Raw genomic sequence first — 26487 nt, forward strand, 5'->3', positions numbered from 1 at the left:
GAGACAGGGTCTCCCTATAGCCTTGGCTGACCTGAACTCACTATTCAGTTCAGGCTGACTTAAAACTCACAGAGTCATCTGCCTCTACCTCCCCGATGTTGGGATTAAAGGCGAGTGCCACTGCGCCCAGCATGCCTGGCTTTTTTACATGGGCTCTTGGGTTCTAAGGAGTCTTCCTGCTTGCAAGGCAAGCACTTACCAACACAGCCATCACCCTGGTCCCTTTAGCCTTCCATTTCCTATATTCTGGCGTATGTGGTGGGCATGTGGCTTATAAATAACTGTGTTGTCACCATCCCTGAATAACTTGGCTAGGGAACTGCCCAGCCAAGTTATTGGTGAGGGAATGCGGGGTGGGACCAGCTCTGCAGGCTGTGTGATTTGGGGGAGCCTGTTATTCTTCAGGGCAAGGCTGATGAGAACAAACTGTCCCAAGCCCTCTACCAGCAGCGTCACCCCTTTGATCTGCTGTCCCACATGGTGGGATGAGGACAGAGGAGAGATAACCCTGCCAGGAAACCAGCTTCCATTCATGGAAACTGAGGGATAGGGCTCTGAAGACACCACTGCTCTGCTATAGAAAACAGCTTAGTGCCATGTAACACTAAGAAATGTCCCCCTAGAATGGATGTCTGAGGAATTCACATTCAGAAGCAGGAGCCCCAGAAAGCTCAGAGCACCCCTGAGTAACATCGTAGTTCCTGCAGCTGGACAGAGGCGCAGCTCCTTCCAATATTTGAGTCTTCCCTCCTAAGTGGGTCTGCAACCGCTAAAACACTGAATTGCTCCACACTCTGGAAGAAGGGAAATTAGCAGCTGGATAGAGCAGCCAGCATCTGTCATCTTAGCATTTGGGAGGCTGAGGCAGGAGGGCTGCCAGGAGTTCAACGGCCCTGGGTTACATAGTGGGAATCTGTGTCAACAAGAGGGAAAAAAAGAGACTTGTTATCACTGCAGATCTGAACAGATGACACTCCACAGAAACCACCGCTGAAAGTCTCACAATGTCACGCTTAGAAAGTGCAGAGCTCCGAACCCCACATCTGTAGGACCAAGCCCCTCCCATCTTCCTCATTGTAGCTCACCTGGCTGGAGCCAGGCTGAGGTGGTAACCAGCCAGTCTTTCCCTCCTCCCCCCCTTCTCTCCACCCTTGTCCTACCTCCTTCCTTTTTCCCACCTCCCTTCCTCTTCCTCTTTCATTGGTCTCTTTTCTCCCTCCCTCTCTTCCTCTTTCCTTCTTCCTTCCCTTCTCCGTCTTTCCATTGTCCTCCTTCCTCCTTTCTTTTCTGGCAGTTAAAGGGAGAGAGACTCCCAAATGCAGCCTGCCAGCCAACCAGAAGGTGCTGTCTGCAACAGAGGGCATGTGCTTCTGTGAGGAAACCCTGGGGGTGCCATCCTTTTGGATGGGCTGTGTGTATCTGGCTGGGTCAGAGCTGCAAAGCTCACTCCTCTGTCTCCCTCCTGGGCTCCAAAACTGTCCTCTTCAATGCACAGACACACACAAAACACAGACCTCACAGAGAAAGGGCCACCAGTCCTTACCTTCTCTCAAGACACAGAGCAAACACCAAGCACCCAAGTCTTCAAATGAATAGTGAGAGGGCAGCACACAGAAGCCTACACACTGCCAAGAAGCCGCAGCAGGTGCATGACCTGTGTGAACAAACAGGAGGTGCCAGAAGGGGGAAGGGAACAGGGAGAGATGCCCACTCTGTCCACTCAGCCAAGCACCCATGTGAGGTAAGAAATACAGAACTCAGCATTGACAGCTGCACCAGAAAACAGGTGCAGACCCCACCACACAGGTCCCTTCCCCAAATGACAACAGACCCAGCACCTGAGGGCACAAGTGGGCACACAAAAGTAACAAAAGCAATCATAGTGGACTCGGCACCACACGTGGCACTTGGCCCAGGTCTTCTTGTGCCTATATGTGGATGCCAGAAGTCAACCTCGGGTGTCATTCATCAGGTGCCATCCACCTTGGTTTTTGAGACAGGGTCTCTTACTGGCCTGGAACTTGCCAATTAGGCTAGGCTGGTTGGCCGGTGAGCCCCAGGGATCTGCCTGTCTGTGCCTCCCCAGCACTGGGGTTACAAGTTCACACCACCATGCCTGTTTTTTAAAATGTGGGTGCTAGGGGTTGAACACAGATCTGCATGCTTGCAGAACAGCACCAACTGAGCTATCTCCCAAGCTCCTGCACCCAGATCTTACAGGACCATGGTAAAAATCTACATTGATCAGAGGAAAAGGTAGGCAAAGAACTCCAAGTCTGAGAAGTGATCGTTAGGTGTTCAGGATGACATGAGTCCCAGCATTTGGGAGGAAGAGGAAGGGGGACCCCAAGTTTGGGGCCAGCCTGAGCTACAAAGAGAGACCTGGTCTTTAAAAAAAATGAATGAATGAATGAATGAATGAATAAATAACTAAATAAATAAACAAGGTTGGGCATTGTGGTGCACGCCTTTGATTCCAGCACTTAGGAGGCAGAAGCAGGTAGATCTCTGTGAGTTTGAGGTCAGCCTGGTCCACATAGTGAGTTCCAGGCCAGCCAGGGCTACATAGATCCTATCTCAAGAAAAAGAAAAAAAAAATTCACAACACTAAACCTCTCTGCTGCTAACTATTCTTTTTGAACAACATCAAGGAAGAGGGACACTTCCTAATACAGTGCAGGCTGAGCACAAGGGTACCAGCAGCCACAGGCCAGGAGGACTTCAGTCCTGCAGGACCCTCAAGGATACAAGTGACACCCCAGCGGAGCACAGTCAGCTCCTCAGGAACTGAGTGGTGGGACCAAAGGCCCCAGGTGAAAAGATGAGGGGAGGGGGCTGTGGGTGCCACACTATGTGTGGGTTAAAAGCTAAAATTCCACAGGAGTGTGATCAGAAGAGTAAAGGGGTTGCCCCGGGGGCTGGAGACCTGACTTGGTGGTTTAGAGCACTGGCTGCCCTTGCAGAGGACCTGGGTTCAATTCCCTGCACCCACATGGTGGTTAACAACTATGAGTAACTCCAGTTCCAGGGGGTCCAATGCCCTCTTCTGATCTCTTCAGGCACTGCATGTACATGGTACACTTACCTACATGTAGGCAAACACTCATACACATAAAACAAAAATAAATTTAAAATAAAAACACAGGCAGGCCTGTGATACAGTGAGGAATGGTTTGAGTTCCCCAAGGGTCCCTGAGTTGGAGGCTTGGTCACCAACTCAGGGATCAAGGATGGACCTAGAGCTGGAATCTGAGGGAATGCCCTCAGAAGGGGCTGCAGGACTACTGCCATGCTCTGCCTCCTGTCTGGAGAGACTGCTCCCTCTTACACACATTCCTGCCACTGTCACCTCCCTGAGGTCCTCATCAGAGCTAAGTGGACACTGGTACCAGGCCCTTGAACCACCACACTGTGAGCCATTTCAGCTCTTTTTCTCCATTGAAGGCACCTTTGAGACCTCCCTCCTCGAGGGCACATAGGCACAGAGACCCCATTAACCCCTACGCCCCTCCATGTGTACAAGAAGTACAAGAGTCTGGGTGCCACACTTTACTCCAGCTCCCTCCCACTTTTGTATTAAATATATCTGAAATATATTAATCTTAGAAAACAATATTAACACAGTGTTCCGTGAATACAGGCTGTGGAGTAAACAAAGAGTCAATTGCAAAAGGGTGGGAAAGGTGAGACCCCAGAGCATGAGGTGCTGGGGTCTGGGTTGTCCCAGCGTCTTTGATGGGGAGGGCATCCCATCGTGCCATCCTCTCCATCATACTAGGAGGGGAAGAAAGTCACAAGAAAACCCAAATGGCCACAGGGTCCCATCCTCAGAGGATAGACACACTGAGACAGACACAGGGTTAAAGGGATGACGTTGAGTGTGTATTGAGTACTGGGGAGCTCAGTCCCTGAGCAGGTTTTCTGGCTTGGGGTAGCCAAAGAGGACAAAGTCTGCTTCATAGAGTTTGTAGAGCTGCTGTCTCCAGGCCAGGGGGATGTTGGCGAACCAGTCCTCCTCCCAGCTACTGGCAGTCCTGTTCCGGTAGCTTGGAGGGAAGTGGAGCTGTGTGTCCACCTTGAGGAACCTCAGGAGCTGGGCGGCATCCTCGTCCAGCGTCTCCAGCTTGCCCACAAAGTCATAGTCTATCTGGCACGGGTGGCACAGGCGGTATACCTGGCGCCAGTGCTCGTTGAAGGGCGCCAGTTTCTCAGTGTGTGGGTCCAGCAGGTACTGGATGAAGTTAGCAAAGGAGACCTTAAGGCCTGCGCTGAAGGCCTCGCTCACCGAGGCAGGCAGGCTGGTGTGGTTGGCGTACAGCCTCAGCATGGGCACTGCAAATTTGCGATAGAATTCCTCATTCTCCAGCTCAAACTTGCTGCGGAAGGCGGAGATGAGGCGCACAAAGGGGTCCCGCACAAACAGAAACTTGGTATATTTCTTCAGTTTGATCTTCATGAGATGGCGGGAGAACTTTCCATAGCGTCGCCAGAACTTGTTGAAGGTCAGGTGTGTGCTGGAGTTGTGCACATGTTCGCGGGGGATGTCCAGGGGGTCACGGTAGGGGGCACCGCGGTCCAGCAGGCTCTCGCTCAGCACGATCATCACTCGCTTCCAGTTGGTACAGGCCACTTTGGGCACGTAGCAGTAGATGATTCCATGGCGGTCGTCCACGATCAGGTGGTTCAATTCATAGTTAGGGATGTCATCGAAAGAGCGGTCCTTGGTGGGGAATGCCAGGCTGGTATTGGCACAGAAGTCTCGCAGTAGGTTTTTCCTCTCGGCCTGTTGTCGGTCCTGGTCTGGGTTCTGCTGGGCATTGTGGGGAGACCAGTCATAGCCACGAACGCTCTCCTCCATGCGACTCAGTGCAGGGTTGCTCGGGGCCAGTACTGGAGGCTGCTCCGTCTTTCTTCTGGAATGGTCCCTCTGCTTGGCACCAGAGCTAAGAAGCTTATCCAAAAATTCATCCACATCGGAAGCGAACTCATTCTCTTCACCCTGCCTGGGTGTGGGAAGGGGCTCCAGGGTGTGAGGCCTGGACAGCGACGTGTGCAGGTAGAAGTGAGCAGTGCCTACGTTGTCCCAATACACAATGATTAAGACAATCATGAGGGCGGACCCCAGCACCAGCCACAGCCGGAAAAGTCGTGGCTTGGTCATGCTGCCCTGGCCCGGGGCAGGGCCGGCACCTGACCCCTCACTTCAGCCTTGTGAAGAGCCAGGACATGGCGCTCAGAGATGAACCTGAAGAGACCAACACACAGGGTTAGATGCTGAGACCAAAAGGGGGTTTGTCTCCTGTCTGCAGGGCCTTGGGTGGTGGGTGTTGCTGATGCCAGGACCCCCCTCCACTTCCCTCCAGCCCCCACCTCCAGCCTCCATGTGTCCAACAAATTAATTAGAGAACGTTCGTTTCAGTGGGTGAAGTGCTTGTCGTGCAAGCATGAGGACCTGAGTTCAGATCCAGCACCCACGCAAACAGCCAGGCCTGGCAGCAAGTATCTGCAATGCCAGACCTGGAAGTGGAGGCGGGCACATCCCACCATCCCAGTGGTTGGTCAGCCAGCCTAGCCAAAATGGTGAGCTCTAGGTTTGGTGTGAGATCTTGTCTCAAAACATAAGGTGGAGTGGATGAGGGAGACGTCTGACACTGACTCTGGTCTCTACCACATACAGACACAGAGGAATGAGACACTGAGAAAGGAGAGAAGGAGGGAGGGAAGGGAAAAAGGTTTCACAGAAGCTGACCACTGGGAGGCACCAACCCCTCTGAGGAGGGGCCAGGGAAGGAGCCAGGGCAGGATATGAGCATCTGTCACCACGAGGCTAAAGCTCAAGCTCACCCAATGCTTGGGCAGCTCCTCCCCTTTTGAAAAGCCCTCTGCTTCACAGTCTCAGACCTAGCAAGCACAGCAGAACCAGGTCCAACCTCAGCAGACAGTGGATGCTCAGGGTCCAGAGCTGAACAGCCTGCCTCTGGTATGGTCTGCCCCCAGAGCACCTGGCTGGCAGGGACCTGGTCAGGGGCAGGTAGCTGAGGCTGGCATGGCTGTGAAGGTTCCAGAATACCACCAGTGGTCCCCAAGGAAGAGCAACAGTTCCTGGGTGAGGCCAGGGGCATGCCAGCAGCGGCCTAGCGACAGGAAAATTGGCCCAACAATGCCACCCTACTTAAGCCAAGCACCAATGGAAAATGCTATCAGTGCTTCCTGGGATCCAGGCTTTGCCCCATCAAAGCAGATGCCATATGTCTGTCTGCCAGGCACCAAGTGGTGGTCATGGGGGGTTGAGCAGGGAGCTGATCCCCAAGTCCCACCCATAGAATTAAGAGGTGCTGTGACTGGCAGCGTGGTGATGGCCTGGGAGCCTGGGCCTTGACCCCATGTGGCATCAGCAGCTGGGAGACGACTGAGGTGGCATAATGGTATTGATTCCAGGGCCCATGGGAGCTGAGCTCCACCACATCCCACATCCCCACATCAGGGATGGGGTGGACTGAGGAGATGGAGGTGGGGCTGGCTGGCATTCTACTTTCTCCAGTCCTTTCCAGGAAGACATAAAACACTAGCCATGCAAACATTAATCAAAAGCAAGAAAAATGGATATATTTATACCAGATGAAGTAAAGGGAAAAAAAGAAGGAAAAAAAAAAGACAAGAAGTTACATCATGACAAAATTTCAGTCTATGAAGAAAACATAATAGCCCTAAACTCATATGCACCGAACGATACAGCTTCAAAATACATAAAGCAAAAATTCGAGCCGGAGATGGAGCTCAGTTAGCAGAGAGTTTTCCTAGCAAGCACTGAGCCCTGGGTTCCACCCCCAGCACTGCATAAAACCAAGTGTGGTGGCACATGCCTGTGATTCAGCACTCAGGAGGTAAAGGCAGGAGGATCAGGAATTCAAAGTCATCCTGGGCTACATAGTGAGTTTAAAGATAGCCTGGGCTACATGAAAATCCTGTCTCAAAAATATTTTTTTACAGAGCTAAGTTATGCTTAGAAAGAAAATACACATTTACAATTGGAGATTTCAACATTTCACTTTATTTTATAATAATAATAATAATTATTATTATTTTGGTATTTTGAGACAGGGTCTCCCTGTAGACCCAGCTGGCCTGGAACTTGCTATGTAGGTCAGGCTAGCCTCAGTCTGCCTGCCACCTCCTCCTGAGCACTGGGATTAAAGATGTGCATCACTATGCTTGGTTTTGATTTCATTAAAAAGTTTTTTTGGAGCCAGGCATGGTGGTACACACCTTTAATCCCAGCACTTGGGAGGCAGAGGCAGGCAGATCTCTGTGAGTTCAAGGCCAGCCTGGTCTACATAGTGAGTTCCAGGACAGCTAGGGCAACAAAAAGACTGTCTCAAAAAGACAAAAAGAAAAAGTTTTATTCGGGGGCTGGAGAGATGGCTTAGGGGTTAAGAACACTGACTGTTCTTGAAGAAGACACAGGTTTGAATCCCAGCACCCATAGGGCAGCTAACAACTGTCCGAAACTCCAGTTCCAGGGGATCCAACAGCCTCTTCTGTCCTCCGCAGGCATTGCATGACACGGATGCACTTACCTACATGCAGGCAATACATGCATACACATTAAAAAAATATTTTTTTTAAAGTTTTGATTTATTTTATTTATGTGTATGAGTGTTTATGTATGTAGGTACTCCTGTGCAGTGCAATGCCTGTGGAGGTCAGAACAGGGTGTTGGATCCCCTGGAATTGGAGCTAGACAGTTGTTAGCTGCTATGTGGGTCCTGGGAACCAAACTCAGGACATCTAGAAGAGCAGCCAGTCCTTTTATCTGCTGAGTTAACCCTCAAGCCCCTGATTTTATTTTTAATTATATGTGTGTGTACATGTATGTGTGTTGTTTTAATTACGTGTATATATGTGTGTGTCTGTGTGAGGATATGTACACGTGAGTCCAATGCCCTTGGAGGCAAGAAGAGGGCATTGGATCCCCTGGAACTGGAGCTAGAGCTGGTTCTTAGCTGCCATGTGGGTGCTGGGAACCAAACCTGCATCCTCTGCAAGAGCAGCCAGTGTTCTTAACTGCTGAGCCATCTTTCCAGCCCCAACACTACTCTCTGTAACCAAGAGACCTACTAGACAGAAAATCAACAAAAACTACACCAGCAACCAACAGGGTGTAACTGACACGTGCATAATGTTCCTGGAACAAGTGAATTCACAATTTTTCCCGTGAGCAACCCAACACTCATCATGGTAGACCAAACAGACCTATTTAACAGAACTGAAGTCACTCAAAATTCTTTGGTTATAAGGAGAAAAAAACAAACAAAAACCCAAAACTAGAAATCAATACCAGAACACTGACAGGAAAATCTCCAAAAACATGGAAATTATATGGCCCATTCCTATATAATCCATAGGCTACAGAAACCACACAGGGAATTTTGTTTCTTGTTTGAGATGGGGTTTCACTATGTCGGCCAGACTGGCTCCAAATTCACAATTCTCCTGCCTCAGCTTCCCAAGTGCTGGCATGCACCACCATGCATCAGAAGAACTGTGTGTATGAGAGAGACACACACAGACACACAGAGAGGGAATTTTCTAGTTTATTTCCCTCTTACAAAGTACATATGTGAGAGAAAACAAGGGAAGGAGGGAGAGAGGCAGAGAGAGAGAATTTTCTGGTTTATCTCTCCTTCCTCTAAAGTGTGAGAAAGAATGTCACAGCGTGTGGGTGGGTGGACATCAGAGGACAGCTTCTGCAGTTGGTTCTCTCCTTCCAGCTTGTCAGGAGACAAGGTTCCCCTCGTGGTTTCTGCTACTGCACTGTAATGAACCTCTGGGAGATGCTCCTGTCTCTGCATCCCATCTTGTCTTAGGCGTGCTGGAATTACACATCACTACATCTGGCTTACACATCACTACATCTGGCTTTTTACACACACTCCTGGGATCAAATTCAGGACATCAAGCCTGTGTGGCAATCACTTTATTCCCAGGGCCACCCCAGCCCCTTAAAGATAAGATTTAATAACATACAGGGCTGAATGAATGTGAGAATACCACACATTAACCCACAGACTCCAGCTAAGGCAGAGCTAGACACTGGAAAATGGGAGGAATGATCTAAACTGCCTCTGCCAGGTGTGGTGCAGGCAGTAGTTCCAGCACTGGGGAGCCCAAGGCAGGACGATGGTGAGGCCAGGCCACACTGGAGAACACAGTGGCACACTGTTAAAGAACAATTCAAGTATTAAGTCAGCTACCACCACAGCAGAAGAGGAAACTGTGAGCGGGCCACTGAAGCCATAGCTTCTCCTCCAGGACTGGAGGCCTGGAGACCTGCTCACTACAAACGTGGGACTGAGATACGCATGGCAGTGAGAAGGGACGTGGATCCTGTGCAGACTCATTCAAGAAATAACATCCTAACAAATCCCAGACTGGGGGATGTTGGGTATAGAAGCTAAGGTTTCACACATGCTACACAAACTCTTTTGCACTAAACAACACTCCCAACCCCTCACTGGGGGAATCTAGGTAGGTGCTCTACCACTGAGCCACCCCTCACTGGGGGATTCTAGGCAGGTGCTCTACCACTGAGCTACAGCCCCATCTAAAGATTCCCTTTGATAACCAAACTCCAGGTGACATAGGCAGACCTCTGCCAGGTGTGCTCCCTTCTAGGCCTTTTAACATGAAGGTGACAAACCCTGGATGCTGTCCCCTGAGGCACATTCACCTTAGAATGTGAGAGGCCAGGGTTCATGTTTAACATGAAGGTGGTCCTCTGTTGTCCTTTCTGACCCCAAACAAGCCACATAAACAGCAGTTATAGAAAGGAGCAGGCTGAGTACAAAAGAGAGCTCTGTGACAGCAGCCCTTTAAAGGGACAGCTCAGTCACCCTAGTCACAGCTCACAAACCTGCAAGGAACACAAGCAAAGGAGAGAGTCAGCCTTTTGGACAGCACCAACAACCCATGTGTGGCACAGTGTATGTGTGGAGCTCAGAGAATAACTTCCAGGAGTCGGTTGGTTTTCTCATTCTACCACGTGGGTTCCAGGGATCAAACTCAGCAAGTCGGGCTTGGCCGCAAGCTCCTTTACCTACTGAGTCATCTTGCCAGCCCCTTGTTTTATTATTGTTTTAAAGTAGTTTGGGATCTAGAACTCATGTCCAGACAGGTGGGGGGACACCTCACCACCTTTTAGGGGGCAGAAAGACATGTGGATGGGGAGTCTGCTGAGAGTGGTCAGGTTGAGAACCACAGCCATGGTCACCACCCAACTTCCAGACAGTCAGGGACCAAAACAGACATTAGAGAGTAATTTTCCATTAAGAAAATAATAATAAAAGTGTTATTTTCAAACGCGAAAACCTCCTACTTTTCCAAAGCAGCAGTCAACAAAAGGCCCACGTCCAGCTCCCTCACTTCCAGTCAGCTGGGCGAGCTGGCAAGGCAGATCCCATCAACACCCCCATGAGGGTGTGGTCCGCATTTTTCAGAGCCAATGATTAAGCAACCAAAAAGGGTCAGTACCCTTCTTTTCTGTGTCAACTGGACTAAGCCACTGGATGCCCAGATATTGAGTCAAAGGTTATTCTGGGGCTGAGGAGATGGAGCAGTAGGCTTAGTGGGTAGAGCGCTTGCTATGCAAGTAAGAACCTAAGTTCAGATTCCCACAATCCACAAAGAGCCAGGGTAGCATGTCTGAGGCAGGAGGATCACAAGTTTGAGGCTTGGCTTGGGCTATTGGGGGCGGGAGAAAGAGAGAGAAGGAGGTGGGGACATAGCTCAATGGTCTAGTACCCCCACCCGTTTATCTGTAGAATTCTAACTACCATTTGCTTTGCTCCTGGACCTGGGGTTCTGGTATGTGTTCACCTACCACATCACAGTCAGAAGGGCCCATCAGCAGGAGCTGCACAGTTAAGTGTGAAGAAACGCAGAGTGGAGCGTGGTGGCGCATGCCTTTAATCCCAGCACTCGGGAGGCAGAGGGAGGCAGATCTCTGTGAGTTTTGGGCTTTTTGACCCTGTCTCAAAAAGACCAAAAAAATAAATAAATAAATAAAAATAAAAGAAAGAAAGAAAAAAGCAACTCGAAGAAAAGAGATGCACTGGGCAGAGAGGGAGGGAAGGAACGTCAGAGGCCAGGCAGCCGGCCTGATCTGACACAGATATGCAGGGAAGGCCCCAGACTAGTTTCTCTCCATCTGGATCCCCAAGGGCTCCAGTTCCCTCGGAGAGGTCCGAGTCGTTCTGAGGTTTCTTTCCCTACTCAGGCTAATTGAGGGGTGATTGACACACAATAAAACTCCTCTTCATGTTTAATGTGTGGTTCAATATGAAGTCTAGTGAATTTTGGAACATGTACACTACAATTAACATTTCCAGCTGGGGTGAGGGCTGGAGAGATGGCTCAGCAGTTATGACTGCGTAACTGTTCTTGCAGAGGATCCAGATTCAATTCTGAGCACCCCTGTTGGGTGGCTGACAACCGCCTGTAACTCCAGCTCCAGGGAATTCACAGCCTCTCAGCGGGCACCTGCCCTCACACCCACACACCCACACAGACAGACACATAACTAAAAATAAAATAAAATGTTAAAAGAAAATATTTCCATCAGAGTGTGGTGGCACACAGCTGTTATCCCAGTACTCACGAGGAGCAGGAATTAAAGGACAGGCTGGGTCACGTGAGACCCTGTCTCAAAAAACGAAACAAAACAAAACTTCCAATTCTCATCCTCTGACACTCAGCCATGGCACTCACCCGCCTGCTTTCTAGACACTCAATGGAATCATCTATTACAGAGCTTTTGTTTGCCTTTTCACATGATGCTTCAGAGACTCATCCAGGCCACCACCTGTGTCAGGAGGTTCCTTTCCTTACTGCTGATAGTATTTCACACTGTAAATATACCACTGGGGGCCAGTGAAATGGCTCAGTGAGTAAAGGCGCTTACAGCCAAGCCTGATGACTTGAGTTCAATCCCCAGGAGCCACACAGTGGAGGGAGAAAACCAACCTGACTTGACTTCTGACCTTCACACAGGTGCCCACACACATCCATCCACATACACCCACACAAAATTAAGTGTGGTTGGGAGTCATGGTGCACGACTTTAATCCCAGCACTCAGGAGACAGAGTCAGGCAAATCTCTTGTGAGACAGAGGCCAGCCTGATCTACATAGTGAGTTCCAAGCCAGTTTAATAAAATAAGATAAAGACAAAGTAAGGGCTAGTGAGATGGCTCAGAGGGTGCTTGTCACCAAGCCTGATGACCTGAGTTCAATTCCCAGAACCCATGTGGTAGGAGACATTCAACGCCTGCAAGTTGCCTCCTGACCTCCACAGGTACACTGTGGCACATATGCACCAAACACACATACACACATATATATATACACACACAGAATAAATAAATAAATGTAAAATAAATTTTAATTAAAAAATAAAAACAGTGCTGGGCATGATGGTGCGCACCTTTAATCCCAGCACTTGGGAGGCAGAGGCAGGTAGATCTCCGTGACTTTTAAGCCAGCCTGTTCTACATAGCGAGTTCCAGGCCAGATGGGACTACAGGGAGACCCTGTCTCAAAAACAAAAAGAAAAGTAGGGTGAGGTGGTGCATGTCTGCAATTCCAGTGCTTAGGAGGCTGAGACAGGAGAATTGCCACGAATTGGAGGTCACCCTGGGCTACACAGTGCATTCCAGGTCAGTCTTAGCTACATAGTGAGTCCCTGTGTCCTGGTTATTTATATCAATGTGACAAAAAACCTGCTAAAGGCAACTTAAGGAAGGAAGGAGGGGTTCACTCTGGCTCACAGTAGAGTGTACAGCTCATCGTGGTAGGAAGGCATGGTGGCAGGAGCATGAGGCAGCTGGTCACATGGCATCCACAGTCAGGAAGCAGAGAGAGAAGAAAGCTGGTGCTCAGCTCGCTTTCTCCTTTGTATTCTGTCCATCAAGACTATGGGGATGGTGTTGCCCACATTCGGAGTGGGTCTTCCCGTCTCAATTAACTTAATCTAGAAAGTCTCCCCAGACGTGCTCAGAACTTTGTTTCCATAATGACTCTCAATCCTGCCAAGCTGACAATCAACATTAACCATCACACTTTGTGACTGAAGAGCTGGCTCAACAGTTAAGACCACAGGCTGTTCCTGCAGAGGACCTGGGTTTAGTTCCCAGTGCCCACATGGCAGCTGTCTGTAACTCCAGTTCCAGGGGATCCAACACCTTCTTCTGGCCTCCACAGGTATTACACACACATGTACATATATACATATAGTCAAAACACTCATACACATAAAATTTTAAAAAAAGAAATGCAAAAGACCTGAGGGGGCCAAATATACCTGGAAAGGAGGCAGAGCTGGAGGTGCTGGACAAGCTTGTCAAGCCTGACTGTGGGAGCTGTACTTACACAGCTTGTCAAGGCTGACTGTGGGAGCTGTACTTACAAGTGCGGGGCACACACACAGAGAAGGGAAGGAAACCAAGAGTCTGAAGGAACATCCACACGGGTGGGCAATTTATTCTCAACAGAGGTGCTAAGATGCTTCAATTCAATCAGGGAAAAGCAGTTTCCAACCACTGCTGCTGAAGCAACTGCAAGTCTACATGGGGAGGAACAGATCACACACAACTCAGTCTCAAGGCATCACTGCCTTAAACATAAAAAACAAATAAAACCTTCAGAGTGGAGTGAGGTCCAGCTCAGTGGTAGAGCACCTGCCTAGAATCCACAGCATCCACAAGACCCTGGGTTCAATTCCCAGAACTGGAGGAAAAAAAGACCCAAAGGAAGAGCGCCCCAGTGAGGGGCTGGGGTGTGGCTCAGTGGAAGAGCACCCTCCTAGAATCCCCCAGTGAGGGGCTGGGGTGTGGCTCTGTGGTAGAGCACCCTCCTAGAATCCCCCAGTGAGGGGCTGGGGTGTGGCTCTGTGGTAGAGCACCTGCCTAGAATCCCCCAGTGAGGGGCTGGGGTGTGGCTCAGTGGTAGAGCACCTGCCTAGAATCCCCCAGTGAGGGGCTGGGGTGTGGCTCAGTGGTAGAGCTCCTGCCTAGAATCCCCCAGTGAGGGGCTGGGGTGGAGTAGGGCTCAGTGGCTCAGTGGTAGAGTTCCTGCCTAAAATTCCCCAGTGAGGGGCTGGGGCTGGGGTTCAGTGGTACAGCCTAGCTTGCACCAGGCTCTTGGTTTAACATCCAGCACTCCAAGAATAAATAAATAAAAATAAGCAAGCAAGCAGGCTGTTCTAAAGCTATCTGCATATATTAAGCTGTTCCTCACATTGATTGGGATGAAATTCGAGAAAAAGAAAAAAGAAAAGAAGGAACCACAGGTACTTGGCATCCATGTCTACTCAGCCGGCAAGTGCTCAGAGCTGGTGCGCCTACTCACTCCGTTCACTGGTCTGAGAGCCGATCTCTACTTCTTCCACTGTTTCAAGTCAGCTTCTATGGTGGACTTAAGCTGAATTTGTGACTTAACCAGACATTCAGATTACGTGTTCATCCACGTGTGCACACGATCTTGGGGGCTGGAGAGATGGTTCAGCGGTTAAGAGCTCTTGCAGAGGGCCTGGGTTCAATTCCCAGCACCCACATGGCAGCTAACAACAGTCTGTAACTCCAGTGGATCCAATGCCCTCTTCTGACCTCCATGGGCACTGCATAACACAGGTGCACTTATAAGCATGTAGGCAAAACATTCATACACATAAAATAAAACTAATAAGTAAAATATTAAAAAACAGCAATTCTTGGAGCTGGGCGCGGTGGCGGCCATGATGCCTGGCAAACACCTTCGAGTGCCTGATGCCAGGTGTTGGAGTCCAGGGACCACTGGGAAGCCAGGGAACCAGGTGCTCGTCAACCCACCACCACTATGTACAGCTCTCCAATAAGCAGGCCAACTTTACTGTGAGTGTCAGCTCATAACTAAGAAAGTCTGTTAGCTTCACTAGCCCAGTAAAAACAGACACAACTACAGCAAAAGTACACGCTGGTGTGAACCAAAGCAGGATGTGTATGTCCAGGGCTATGAGTGTTCTGCCTGAGACAGACCACTAGACAAAATGACTTTCCCGCACTAAGAAGATGCAGGTATTTGATGCAAAAGGAATTGATGTTACTCCTTGACCTCTCTACTCTCAGATCCACACATTGGAACAACAAAGCCAAATAAGCTACTGATGTCACAAGAAGGATCACTTGGATCACATTTTGTTTCTCCAATAGCCTGTGTCAGAATACAAGAAACCCAGTCTGTCAAGGCAGTTTACGAGTTAAAGCACACTGTCTGCGGTTCCTTTTATATTATAACACATACACATAAAATGAATCTAAAGGGGGTGCTGGGGAGATGGCTCAGTCAGGAAGCACTTGCCCTGCAAGCACAAGGACCTGAGTTTGAGCCCTAACACCTATGTTAAAGGCTGGGTATAGTACTGCACGCTTACAATCCCAACACTGGACAGACAGGAGGACCCCTAGAACACACTGTCCGGATCAGCCTAAGTGAAGCCCCAGGCCAGTAAGAAAGAAACTGGACTGTCTCAGACACAAGGTGCACAGCTACTGGGGAATGACACCCAAAGTTGTTGTCTGGCCTACACACACGCACACACACACATGTACATACACTCATATACACACAGAAACACATCACGCACATACACACAAGCACACAGACAGTTGCATACACATGCACACACACATACACATAGGAACCACAAGTCACTTGCATATACACATGCACACATACACACAAATGCACACAGTCACATACACACACAAATGTAAACAGGATCTACAGTTACAGGTGCACAAGAACACACAAAAATGCACACACATACACACAAGAGAATGAGGAAGGAGAGAGAGACAGAGAGAAAATGAATGGTTCAAGGTCACATTTGCCTTTGAGGCCATGCTCCTGTGCAGAGCTGTGCCAAGTACCAGGCTCAGCCCACACTGTCTCTGAGTCCTGGGTCTGCAGCTTACAGAAGTGGCCAGCGGTGCAGCTACCAGCCCAACAGCTCCAAAGCAGATTCGGAGTTCTCATAGACAGGGATCTATCTAATCAGATCGTACACAGTACTCAAACATCTGTGTAATCTAAAAGCTAACTCACTTATGAGAGCAAGGTCAGTTCAAACAAACAACTTCAAAGGAAAATAACGATCGTATGTGTCACCGTAATCAGTTTAAAAGCCTGTTCGGGCCAGGCCTGTTGACACAGACCTGTAATCCTAGCTACTCAGAAGGGGTGAGGCAGAGAATCAAAAGCACAAGACCAGTCTGGGCTACCGAATGAGTTCAAAACTAGTCTGGGAAACAGCAAGGCCCCAACTCAAAAAGCAAAAAGGTTTAGGGGTGTGGCTCAGCGGTAGAGCACCTGCCTAGAATCCCCCAGTGAGGGGCTGGGGTGTGGCTCAGTGGTAGAGTACCTGCCTAGAATCCCCCAGTGAGGGGCTGGGGTGTGGCTCAGTGGTAGAGTACCTGCCTAGAATCCCCCAGTGAGGGGCTGGGGTGTGGCTCAGTGGTAGAGTACCTGCCTAGAATCCCCCAGTGAGGGGCTGGGGTGTGGCTCAGCGGTAGAGAGCCTGCCTAGAATCCCCGAGTGAGGGGCTGGGGGTGTGGCTCAGTGGTAGAGCACCTGCCTAAAATCCCCCGGTGAGGGGCTGGGGTGTGGCTCAGTGGTGGAGTATGTGTGAGACCGTGGGTTCCATTCCTGGAACAGAAAAAAGAAAGTAGTCTTGGCACTACCTGCAAAGTGTATATAGATGCCAACCTCTCTCCAGGCTCCTCCACCCACCACAGGGGTCAAGCCACCATCAGCTCTCACCTGCACTGCTCCAGTGCCCTCTGACTTCTGTCCCACTTTCATCCTCCTGCCTTCTAGTCAGAATCACATTGTTCTAGCGAAAAGCGGATTATGGCACATTTCTGTCCCTAGTCCTTCAATCCTTGGTATCCCCTGGCTTCCCACTTCTAGCCTTTTCAGTTGGCTTTCCCTGCCCCTCTCGCTGACCCCAGTGTGCCCACTGAGGTAGAGGACAGGCTCCTGCTGGATCAATGTCCCTCTGCTGAGCTACCCACGCCCTGGAGAGCCCCAAAAGCCACTCTGTCCCAAGGCCTTTCTGAGTACTCTTCAGTGGCTCCCTGGGCCCACGTTGGGCCCACTCACAGCCCTGGGCCCTCAACTCTGTCACCACCCACCCTATAGATTCCCGCCTTTCCAGAGCGCCTGTCACATCTCAGATCTTACCACTATCACCCACCTGCACTAAGCAGCAACTCTGGGAGAGAGAACTCCCCTGATTTGTCAGTGTGTCCTCAAGGGTTGGGATGGTGGAGTCTGTATACAGTAGGGGCCAGGAAGAATGAATACAACTCATGTGACATCTCAATTCTGAAACTGGCTGACAGGTGAAGAAGGGTCCTTATTGTCCTCTATAAACTGCACGTGTGTTTGAAACTCACTTTCACGGATGGAGAGATGGCTCAGCAGTTAAGAGCACTGACTGCTCTTGCAGAGGACCTGGGTTCGATCCCCAGTACCCACATGGTGGCTAAGTCCTTAACTCCAGTTCCAGGGGAATCTGACGCACTTTTCTAACCTCCATGGCATTGCGTGACAAGGGTGCACTCACATACATGCAGGCAATACAGTCACATACATAAAATAAAAATAATAAATAAGGCTATGGGGAGACCCTGTCTCAAAAAGACCAAAAATAAATAAACAAAAATATATATAAACTCACTTTACAGGGTTTGGGGAGAGGGCTCCATGTGTGAGAATGCTTGCTGCACAAGCCTGAGGACCTGAGTTCGAATCCCCAGCACCCATGTAAAAAGCTAGGTGTGGCTGTGCATATGCCTGTAACCCAGCATCGGGGGTGGAGGCTAGCCAGCTCAGCTCAAACACCAAGCTCCAGGTTCAGTGGGAGACCCTGTCTCAAAAAATAAGGTGGCGAGTGACACAGACAGACGCCTGAACTCTGGTCTCTCTACGTGCATGCCTGGACAAGTATACCGCACACATAGTAGGATAATATTTTAGCTCTACTTTATTTTCATTTATGTGTACACGTGTGCATCTCTGTGTGGGTTTGTGCATATGAGTGCAGTACCACTGAAGCCAAAAGAGGACATCAGATGTGTTGGAGCTGACAGCTGTAAGCTGCCCAACATGGTGCTAGGAACCAAACTTGGATCCTCCGAAAGAGCAGCAAGTGCTCCTAACCACTGAGCCACGGTGTGCTTATGTATATACATGGTCATGTGCATGTCATGGGGTGCATGTGGAGGCCAGAGGACAACTTTCAAAAGCTGGTTCTCTTCTTCACACTATGTGGGTCTCAGAGATTGATCTCAGGTCATCGGGCTTCATGGCAGGCATCTTTACCCACTGAGCTATCTTGTTGCCCCATTTTATTTATTTATTTATTATTTGTCTTTTTGAGACAGGGTCTCCCTGTATCCCCAGCTGTCCTGGAACTATGTAGACCAGACTGGCCTTGAACTCACAGAGATCTGCCTGCCTCTGCCTCCCAAGTGCTGGGATTAAAGGCGTGCGCCACCACGCCCGGCTTTATTTATTTTTAATTAATTTATTTCATTTTAGGTCAATGAGTCTTTTCCTGCATATATGTAAAGTACACCACGGGTATGGAATGCCCACTAAAGCAGAGGGTGTCAAACTCCCTGGAACTGGAATTAGGGATGGTTGTCAGCCACCATGTGGGTGCTGGAAATGGAGCCCAGGTCTTCCCTAAGAGCAGCCAGTGCTCTTAACCACTGAGCCCTTGCTGGATATATACATAAATCTTTATAAAAAGTTAAAAGTAGCTGGGTGTGGTGGCACATGCCTTTAATCCTAGCACTCGGGAGGCAGAGGCAGACGGATCTCTGTGAGTTCAATGCCAGTCTAGTCTACATAGTGAGTTCAAGGCCAGCTGGCACTACAGTGAGACCCTGTCTCAAAAAAGACCCCCTTCCCCCTTGTTGAAAGTGCCTGGGGTGGTAGCACACACCTATAATCCCTGTATTTGGGAGGTGGAGACAGGAGGATCAGCAGTTCAAGGACAGTCAGCCTTGGCTATATAGGGAGTTGCAGGCCAGCCTGGGCTACATGAGACACGGTCTCAAAACAAACAAATAAACAAAATGGGGCTGGAGAGATGGCTCAGCCCTTTGTTGCTTTTGCACAGGACCTGAGTTCATTCCCAGTACCCACAACTGCCTGTAACTCCAAGGGATCTGATGCCCTCTTCTGACTTCTGCAGGAACTGTATGCACATGGTATACACCACACCACACACACACACACACACACACACACACACACACACACATTAACTCATTAAAAATCTTGAAAACAGGCTGGAGAGATGGCTCAGTGGTTAAGAGCACTGACTGCTCTTACAGAGGACCACGGTTCATTTCCCAGCACCCACATGGTGGCTAACAGTCATCTTTAACTCCAGTTCTAGGGGAATCTGACACCTTCTTCTGACCTCCTCAGACACTGCACGACACAGGTACACTTACGCACGTTGCAGGCAATACACTCATATACATAAAAATAAATAAAAAATATTTTTAAAAAAAATCTTGAAAAACTAAGCCAAGCATGGTGGTGCACACCTTTAATCCCAGCACTTGAGAGGCAGAGTCAGGTGGAACTCCGACTTTGAGACCAGCTTGTCTACAAAGTGAGTTCCAGGTCAGCTAGGGCTACACAGAGAGACCCTGCCTAAAAAACACAAGAGCCCAGAGATAGGAGACAGACAGCGATGAGAATGAGGGGAAAGTGAGCAGCTGGAAACCCTGCCAGCTAGCGAGCCCCTGCAAACACAGACCAGGGGGTTGGGGTGGGGGAGGGGCTCCTATTCCAAGGCAGCTGAACTTATCTGACACCCTTTACCCACGAAATTTCTCAGCAACCACAGCATCCCTCCCGTGCTTTCCCATCCTGTCTGCTGCAAGTTCATCTGTGTGCACCTGCTAGCTCTCAGTAGCTGTCAGGTGGTCTTTGGCTTTGGGGACTGACCCCCTCAGCAGGTGACACAGCAGTGTATCCCCTCCCCTGCCCTCCCTCCCAAACATGTCATGACTCCAATTAGAACGGCAGCCGATGTTAATACACTCTGCCACGGCTACAAGGCTGGGCCTACGAGGGCATCATAGTTATTTTTCTTTCCCTCCTGCACACTCATTTTTCCGGGAACTGATAACAGTCTTGCTTTCCTTTGCTTTGTTTCTCTACTTACTGCTAATCCAGTCTCAGCTCTGCCAACTGTGTCAAGCTCCGCTGCAGCTGAGAATTCCATCCTTACAAGGGCCTTCCAGGCCTTCCAGGAGTCCTGTGAGCAGCTGGGGTCAAGAGCTCTGTGCCCGCAGTGCCCTGCTGGTCCCCTGGCCCTTCCACCGGCAATGGTTTTTCTCACCCATCTCCAGAGAAAACATTATACTCCCAACCCATCTTCCTCTTTCTAAGCTCAACACCATATATGGGGACGCAATCCTGCTAGCCACTCCCTTTAAAGTTCGGGAAACAAATTTGGTGAGTATATGAGATGTCCAGCCTACACTCCTGAGAATGGGATTCAAGCTGATGAGGTTTTTTATTTCTATTTACTTAGTTATTTTATGTGTATGAGTGTTTGCCTGCATGCATGTAAGCACACCCATTCATACAATGCCCATGGAGGTCCGAAGAGGGCGTCGCATCCTGAACGCAGGTCCTCTGTAAGAGCAATCAGTGCTCTTAACCACTGAACTGTCTCTCCAGCCCCCTTTATTCTTGGTGCTCATGTGTGCACATGTATGTGTTCATGTGTGTGCATTAGCACGTGGAGGCCAGAGGTCGATGCTGGGTGCTTCCTCAATCTCTCTCCACCTTATCTTCTGTCAGGGTCTCTCACTGAACCTGCAGCTTGCCAATTCTGTCATGCTGGCTGCCCAATGAGCCCAGGGGTCCTCGAGTCTCTGCCACCTCCACACTGGGATGACAGGCACAGGCTGCCACACAGGGGTGCTGGGGATCCAAACTCAGGTCCTAGCACTTTACCAACTGAGCCATCTCCCCAGGCTCTTCTTTCAGAATTAAAAAAAAAAAAAAGCGTATTTTTTTATTTATTCTTATTCTGTAGCCCAGGCTAGCCTTGGACTCAAGTTGCTCTTCCTGCTTTGGTCTGCTGAGTGCTGGGATTTTCTAGGTTTCCTGCTTTGTTTTCTTCCTTCTCTTACTTTACTATTGATTTGTTCTCTTGAGATGGGATCTTTTGCTAGACCTGGAGCTTGCTGGGATTTTGTTGTTGTTGCTACTGTTGCATTTTATTTTGTTTTTCTAGTCTGGCAGGCCAGTAAGACCCAGGGATCCTCCAGTCCCCATGCACCCTTCACCAGCATTACAGGTATGCCCAGCTTTTTCTGTGGGTGCCTCGGCTCCAAACTCAGGTCCTCATGCTTACACAGAAAGCACTTTAGTCACTGAGCTATCTCCCAAGTCCTTTGTTAGTTTTGTTGAGACACGGTCTCGTTTAGCTCAGGCTGGCCTCAAACTCGATGTGTAGCTGAGGATGACCTTAAACTCCTGATCCTCTGGGGTTCAGATAGAGGGGGGCTATTCACCCCCCTGCTTTTAAAAAATTAATTTTTATGTGTATTAGTGGTTTGCCTGCATGTATACATGCGCCCATGTTGTGCAATGTCCACGGAGGCCAGAAGAGAGTGTTGGATCCCCTGGAACTGGAGCTAAGGACAATTGTTAGCCGCCATACAGGTGCTGGGGAACTGAACCTGGGCTCTCTGCCAGAACAGTGAGCTCTTAACTGCTGATCTCTCCAGCCCCTCTCTCTGACTTCTTGAGGCAGGGTCTCACAATAGCCCAGGCTGACCTACATCTTATTCTATAGCCCAGGTTGACCTTGAATTCATGGCACCTCCCTTCTACCTCAGCCTCCTGTGCTGAGGTTACATGTGAGAGCTACCCAGGCTGGCCCGGAACTGACTTCCTGCCTCAGCCTCCCAAGTACCTGGAAGACAGCGTTGCACCTCCATGCCCCCACCTCACACAGCAATGTGTTATTAATGAATGACAAGCCTTTTGGGGTAACCCAGTTGTGCCTTCTTACCAGGGACCACTGGATGCTACTGTTTAGGTGTCTTCTCTTGTGTCACTCCAGTTCTGCAGATCTGTTCGTGCTCCAGCCTGGGAGGAAAGCCCAGCTGTTGGTGGGTGTAGCTCAGAAGCCAGATGCTCTCATCTGCTGCTCTCCCCACCTCTAAGAGCAGCCCTACACCCACTCGACAGTGCAGGCCTGCTGCTTCCCGTTCTGAAATAGCTTTGGAGTTTCTAAATAGTTTCAGAAACCTCTTTGGCTAACAGCAGGAAGTGTTAAGTCAGAGGGCCAGCTATCTGCAGCCCCCCTGGGTTGGCGATTTTTTTTTTTTTTTTGAGACAGGGTCTCCCTGTAGCCCCAGCTGGCCTGGAACTTGCTATGTAGACCAGGCTGGCCTCTATCTCAAAGCGATCCACCTGCCTCTGCCTCTCAAGTGCTGGGATTAAAGGCATGCACTATCATGCTCGGATTCGTGGTCCTCCTCCTGTTCCTGCTGCTCCTCCTCCTCTCTCTACCCTTTTCCAGGATCTTCTGTAACCAGGACTGGCCCTGAACTTTCTGACTCTCTTGCCTCCACCTCCCAGGTGCTGGGATAACACACGCACATACCACTTTCCATCTACTTTCTGAAGATTGTGAGACTAGACTGAAGATGGAGTGACTTTAAAATTATAGCCCAGGGCTGCGGAATGTGGCTCAGTGGGTAGACTGCTTGCCTGGCACACACGAAGCCCTGGGTTCCAAGCCTAGCATCACATAAACCAGGCATTGTGGCTCAGGTCTGTAATCCTGGCACTCAGGAAGTGGAGGCAGGAGGATCAGAAGTTCAAGATCATCCTCAGCTACATAGTGAGTTTGAGGCCAGCCTGGGCTAAAGAAATTCTGTCTTTATCTGTCTATGGTTTCCCATCGGCACTTATTTCAGTATTACCAGTACACAGACTGTTCTCACCCATGGCACCTCCTGGCCTAGACTTCCCTAGAACACAACCCACTCCCCAGCCTGGGTTAATGGTGGCAACCACAAACTGTTAAACCCATGGTCAGCGGAGCACTTGCTTCTCCACTTAGTCTAACCCTTCCCGTGGGTTTCCCCCAAGATTCCAATCCTGAGGACATAGCCCTCCTCTCATGGGCCCTCCCACACCTCCTCCAGCACTGGGCATGGCCGGGATCACGGTCACTGTGGCTGCCCATTACAAAGCCTCTTACTTCTCTGCCTTTTCCCCAGCTCTTAGCACATCCTACAGAGCTTCACTGCCCAGGGCAGCCCTCAGGGACTTGGTTCAGGCTCCTCACCCCTCCCCAGCCAGCGTGCACCCATGCCCCACAGGCCTACCCACTGCAGCCTGTGTCTCTCCAGACCCAGAATCCACTGGGCTTAACTTCTAGTCTACCTGTAACAGACCTGGTATTTTCTCCAACCAAACCTCAACTGCAAATCTCTGCAAACAGAATTCCAATTCCCAGTGCAGAATCCAGGCCCCTCACAAGCAGAAACCTCTCTATTCTGGGCTGGGGAGATGGCTCACTCGGTAAACCAGCTGGTATGCAAACACAAGGACCTGAGTTTGAATCACCAGAACCCACACAGTAAAAATGCCAGGCCTGGATCGCTCCTGCCTTTAATCCCAGTGCTAGCGGGGCAGAAACCGGAGGATCCCTGGGGCTCAGTGGCCAGCTACCCTACACTAACTGGTGAGCTCCAGGCCAGTGAAAGACTCTGTCTCACAGGAGGTGAACAGTTTACTGAGGGTGACACCTGAAGTTGTGCTTTGGGTTCCAATGCACCTACATGTGTGTGCACAGCAGTCCAGTGTCTCCTCTATTAGCTGCTTCCTCTGTATTCACACTTAAAGTTTCTTTTATTTGGATAACTTCTTTAAGACAGAGTATCATGTAGCCCAGGCTAGCCTTGAACTTGACATCCTCCGGCCTCTACTTCTTGAGTGCCGCTGGCTTTCTCTTTGCACATTGCAGCTAGCTCACTACACCACTGGAACTGAGATCTCCAGGGCCCGGTGATTTCCAGCAAGTCACCTAACTTGGTGTTTGGTGTATTCAATGAACAGTACCAGAAGGAACTGGGGATGCTGACCCACCACCTACGAACCCAGTCCCAATCCTAGCAACTCATTTGCAAGAAAATTAAGCATGAAGATCCCAGGCAGTCATTTTTGTTGTCTGTTGGTTGGTCTTTTTGAGACAGGGTCTCCCTGTAACCCCAGCTAACCTGGAACTCGCTATGTAGACCAGGCTAGCTTTAATCTCATAGACATCCTCTCTGCTGAGTGCTGGGATTAAAGGGTGTGCCACCATGCCCAGCGACCCAAATTATTTTCTCAACTTTCTCCTTTTCACCCAGATACCGGGCTCTAACTCACATTACCAACCCCTGACTTGCACAAAGAAAGGCGTCCTGGGGTCAGGGGAGGGACCTGCAGTGAGGCTGCTCACCAGTCACCCAAAAGCCTGGAGCCACACAGTGGGGCCCCAGAAATCAAAGGGGGGCAGCAGTGACATTCCTCCCAAAGTTCACGTTCTCAGCCTGGGACTCCAGGAGCGTGGGATGATAAAACAATTTAAGAAGGATGCAAACACACAGCCTGCTGTGCTAGAGTGAGGACGATGTGCAGACCTCAGGGTCGGCCAGCGAGGTCTTCATCGCTCAAAGAGGAGACAGGGTCCCTTGTACGCCACTAAGGCTCTGCTTTCTGTCGTCCACCAAGCATGAAGCTGCTAGAAGGGCAAAGAGCGATGCTCCGCCCCACCTGGGAGCCGGTTCTGCACTACCGTGTGTAGTCAGCCCACAGGAAAGCCAAGTTCAGGGGCAGAAGGATGCTCAGCTGATTGGGGCGAGGTGCAAAACCTGGCCTCCCACGGAGGGCCTCCTGCAAGGTCTTCCTGGGACACTGCAGCACACCGGTCTCCGAGCAACTGCTTTCTCTCCTAGACACCCAAGTAGCCCAAGACAAAACTGATAACGTGTCCTCTGTAGGGCCAGGATGTTCTCCCGCCAAGGAGATCCGCACAGTGGCCACACCCGCTTCCGCGCATCCCGCAGGACCCACAAGAAGAAGGCTCAGAGAGGGTGTGCGCCGGGCCAAGGCCACACAGCAAGTCCGGCGCAGCCGGGATTCGAACCCAGGGCCACATAGGACCTGCCTAAGCCGGGACCAGTGGCGAACGGACCTGGGCCACCAACCCACGGGACCTCGACCTGGCTCGGCCCCTCGCGCCCCTCGCGCCCCTGCTCCACCCGAGTCAGTGATCCTCACCTCCCGCACACCGCCGGCCCCGCTACCGCTGCAGCCGCCGCAGCCGCTATCTCCACTTCACGCTGGCGGCCCCTCCCGAGGCGAGGCCCCACCTCCAGCCTCGAAACCCCGCCTCCACCATCTTCTCGCGAGAACTCGAGAGGTAGAGCACGCCCTCCTTTGGCGCGCCTGCGCGCTCCGCCCCCGCCCCCGCTCTCGCCAGTCAGTGCCATGTGGCGTGGTATTTACAGCCCGAGATTGGCCCCGCCCACCACCCACTTGGAGCCCCGCCCCCTAAGCGACAGCCAATCCGCAGCGGGCGGGGCGAGACGCCGGGTGGGATCTGTTCTGCAGTCTGGGCTTGTATCCCGGGCGATGCAGGGATTCAAGCTTCCTTCTTATGCGGCGCCTATTGTCTACCGGAGCCTCTCTGCCTCTTCTCATGGGCCTGATGTTCACAGCTAGGGCTTTGGATTGGTTTTGTGACCTCAGAAGTGACTTTTAACCTCTCTGAGGCTAGAAAGAGGCCGCGGAGATGGCTCAGTGGGTGAAGAGCTCGCTGCTCAAGTACAGGGACCTGAGTTTGGATCCCCAGCGTCCTGGTTTAAAATAAAAAGGATAAATCTATGAAAGGATTGCGACACTACCTGACAAAGAGTTTATGGAACTTAAATGAGACTCTGCAGGTCGAGCCAAGTAAGGTGTAAGTGTGGTGGTGCAGGCCTGTCACCCCAGCTACTTGGGAAGCAGAGGCAGGAGGATGGAAAGTTCAGGGGTTCGGGGCTACCTGTGCTACTTAGTAAGACCCTGTCTCAAAACTAAACCTGGCCTGGGGAGAGGACTCAGTGAATAAATAAAGTGCTTGTGAGTTCTGAGTTCAGATTCCCAGAATCCACTTTAAAGAGCCAGGCTCCCTGGCATGGGTCTGTAATCTCAACAATTGCAAGATGGGAGGCAGAGACCTAGGGATCACTAGAGCTCACCGGCTGGCTAGCCTGGGCTATATATAGTAAGTTGCATGCCAGTGAGAGACTTTGTCTCAAATAAAAGTTGTAAGGTACCCGAGGACTGACACCTAAGGTTGTCTGTCCT

The 26487-nt window shown here is 50.4% G+C and overlaps 1 protein-coding gene across 3 annotated transcripts; it reads right to left on the reverse strand.

Annotated features, from left to right (window-relative positions):
* Positions 1 to 3534: 3534 nt before the first annotated feature.
* On the reverse strand, positions 3535 to 25531 carry Chst12 (carbohydrate sulfotransferase 12). 3 transcript variants are annotated; one of them, XM_008851402.3, is made up of 3 exons: positions 25417 to 25519; positions 22151 to 22227; positions 3535 to 5245 (listed from the first exon to the last, which is right to left on the reverse strand). In XM_008851402.3, exon 3 carries the CDS (start codon positions 5159 to 5161, stop codon positions 3902 to 3904), a length of 1260 nt encoding a protein of 419 aa, XP_008849624.1. In that variant the 5' UTR covers positions 5162 to 5245; positions 22151 to 22227; positions 25417 to 25519; the 3' UTR covers positions 3535 to 3901. The 3 variants fall into 3 exon arrangements, with proteins under 3 accessions (XP_008849624.1, XP_008849625.1, XP_017658264.1); XM_008851403.3 differs by lacking the exon at positions 22151 to 22227 and having other exon boundaries at positions 25417 to 25531; XM_017802775.2 differs by lacking the exons at positions 22151 to 22227; positions 25417 to 25519 and adding an exon at positions 20285 to 20460.
* Between the last annotated feature and the right edge of the window lie 956 nt (positions 25532 to 26487).

This window comes from Nannospalax galili, unplaced genomic scaffold, assembly GCF_000622305.1.
Source record: "Nannospalax galili isolate Female #2095 unplaced genomic scaffold, S.galili_v1.0 scaffold664, whole genome shotgun sequence".
Lineage (NCBI taxonomy): Eukaryota > Metazoa > Chordata > Mammalia > Rodentia > Spalacidae > Nannospalax > Nannospalax galili.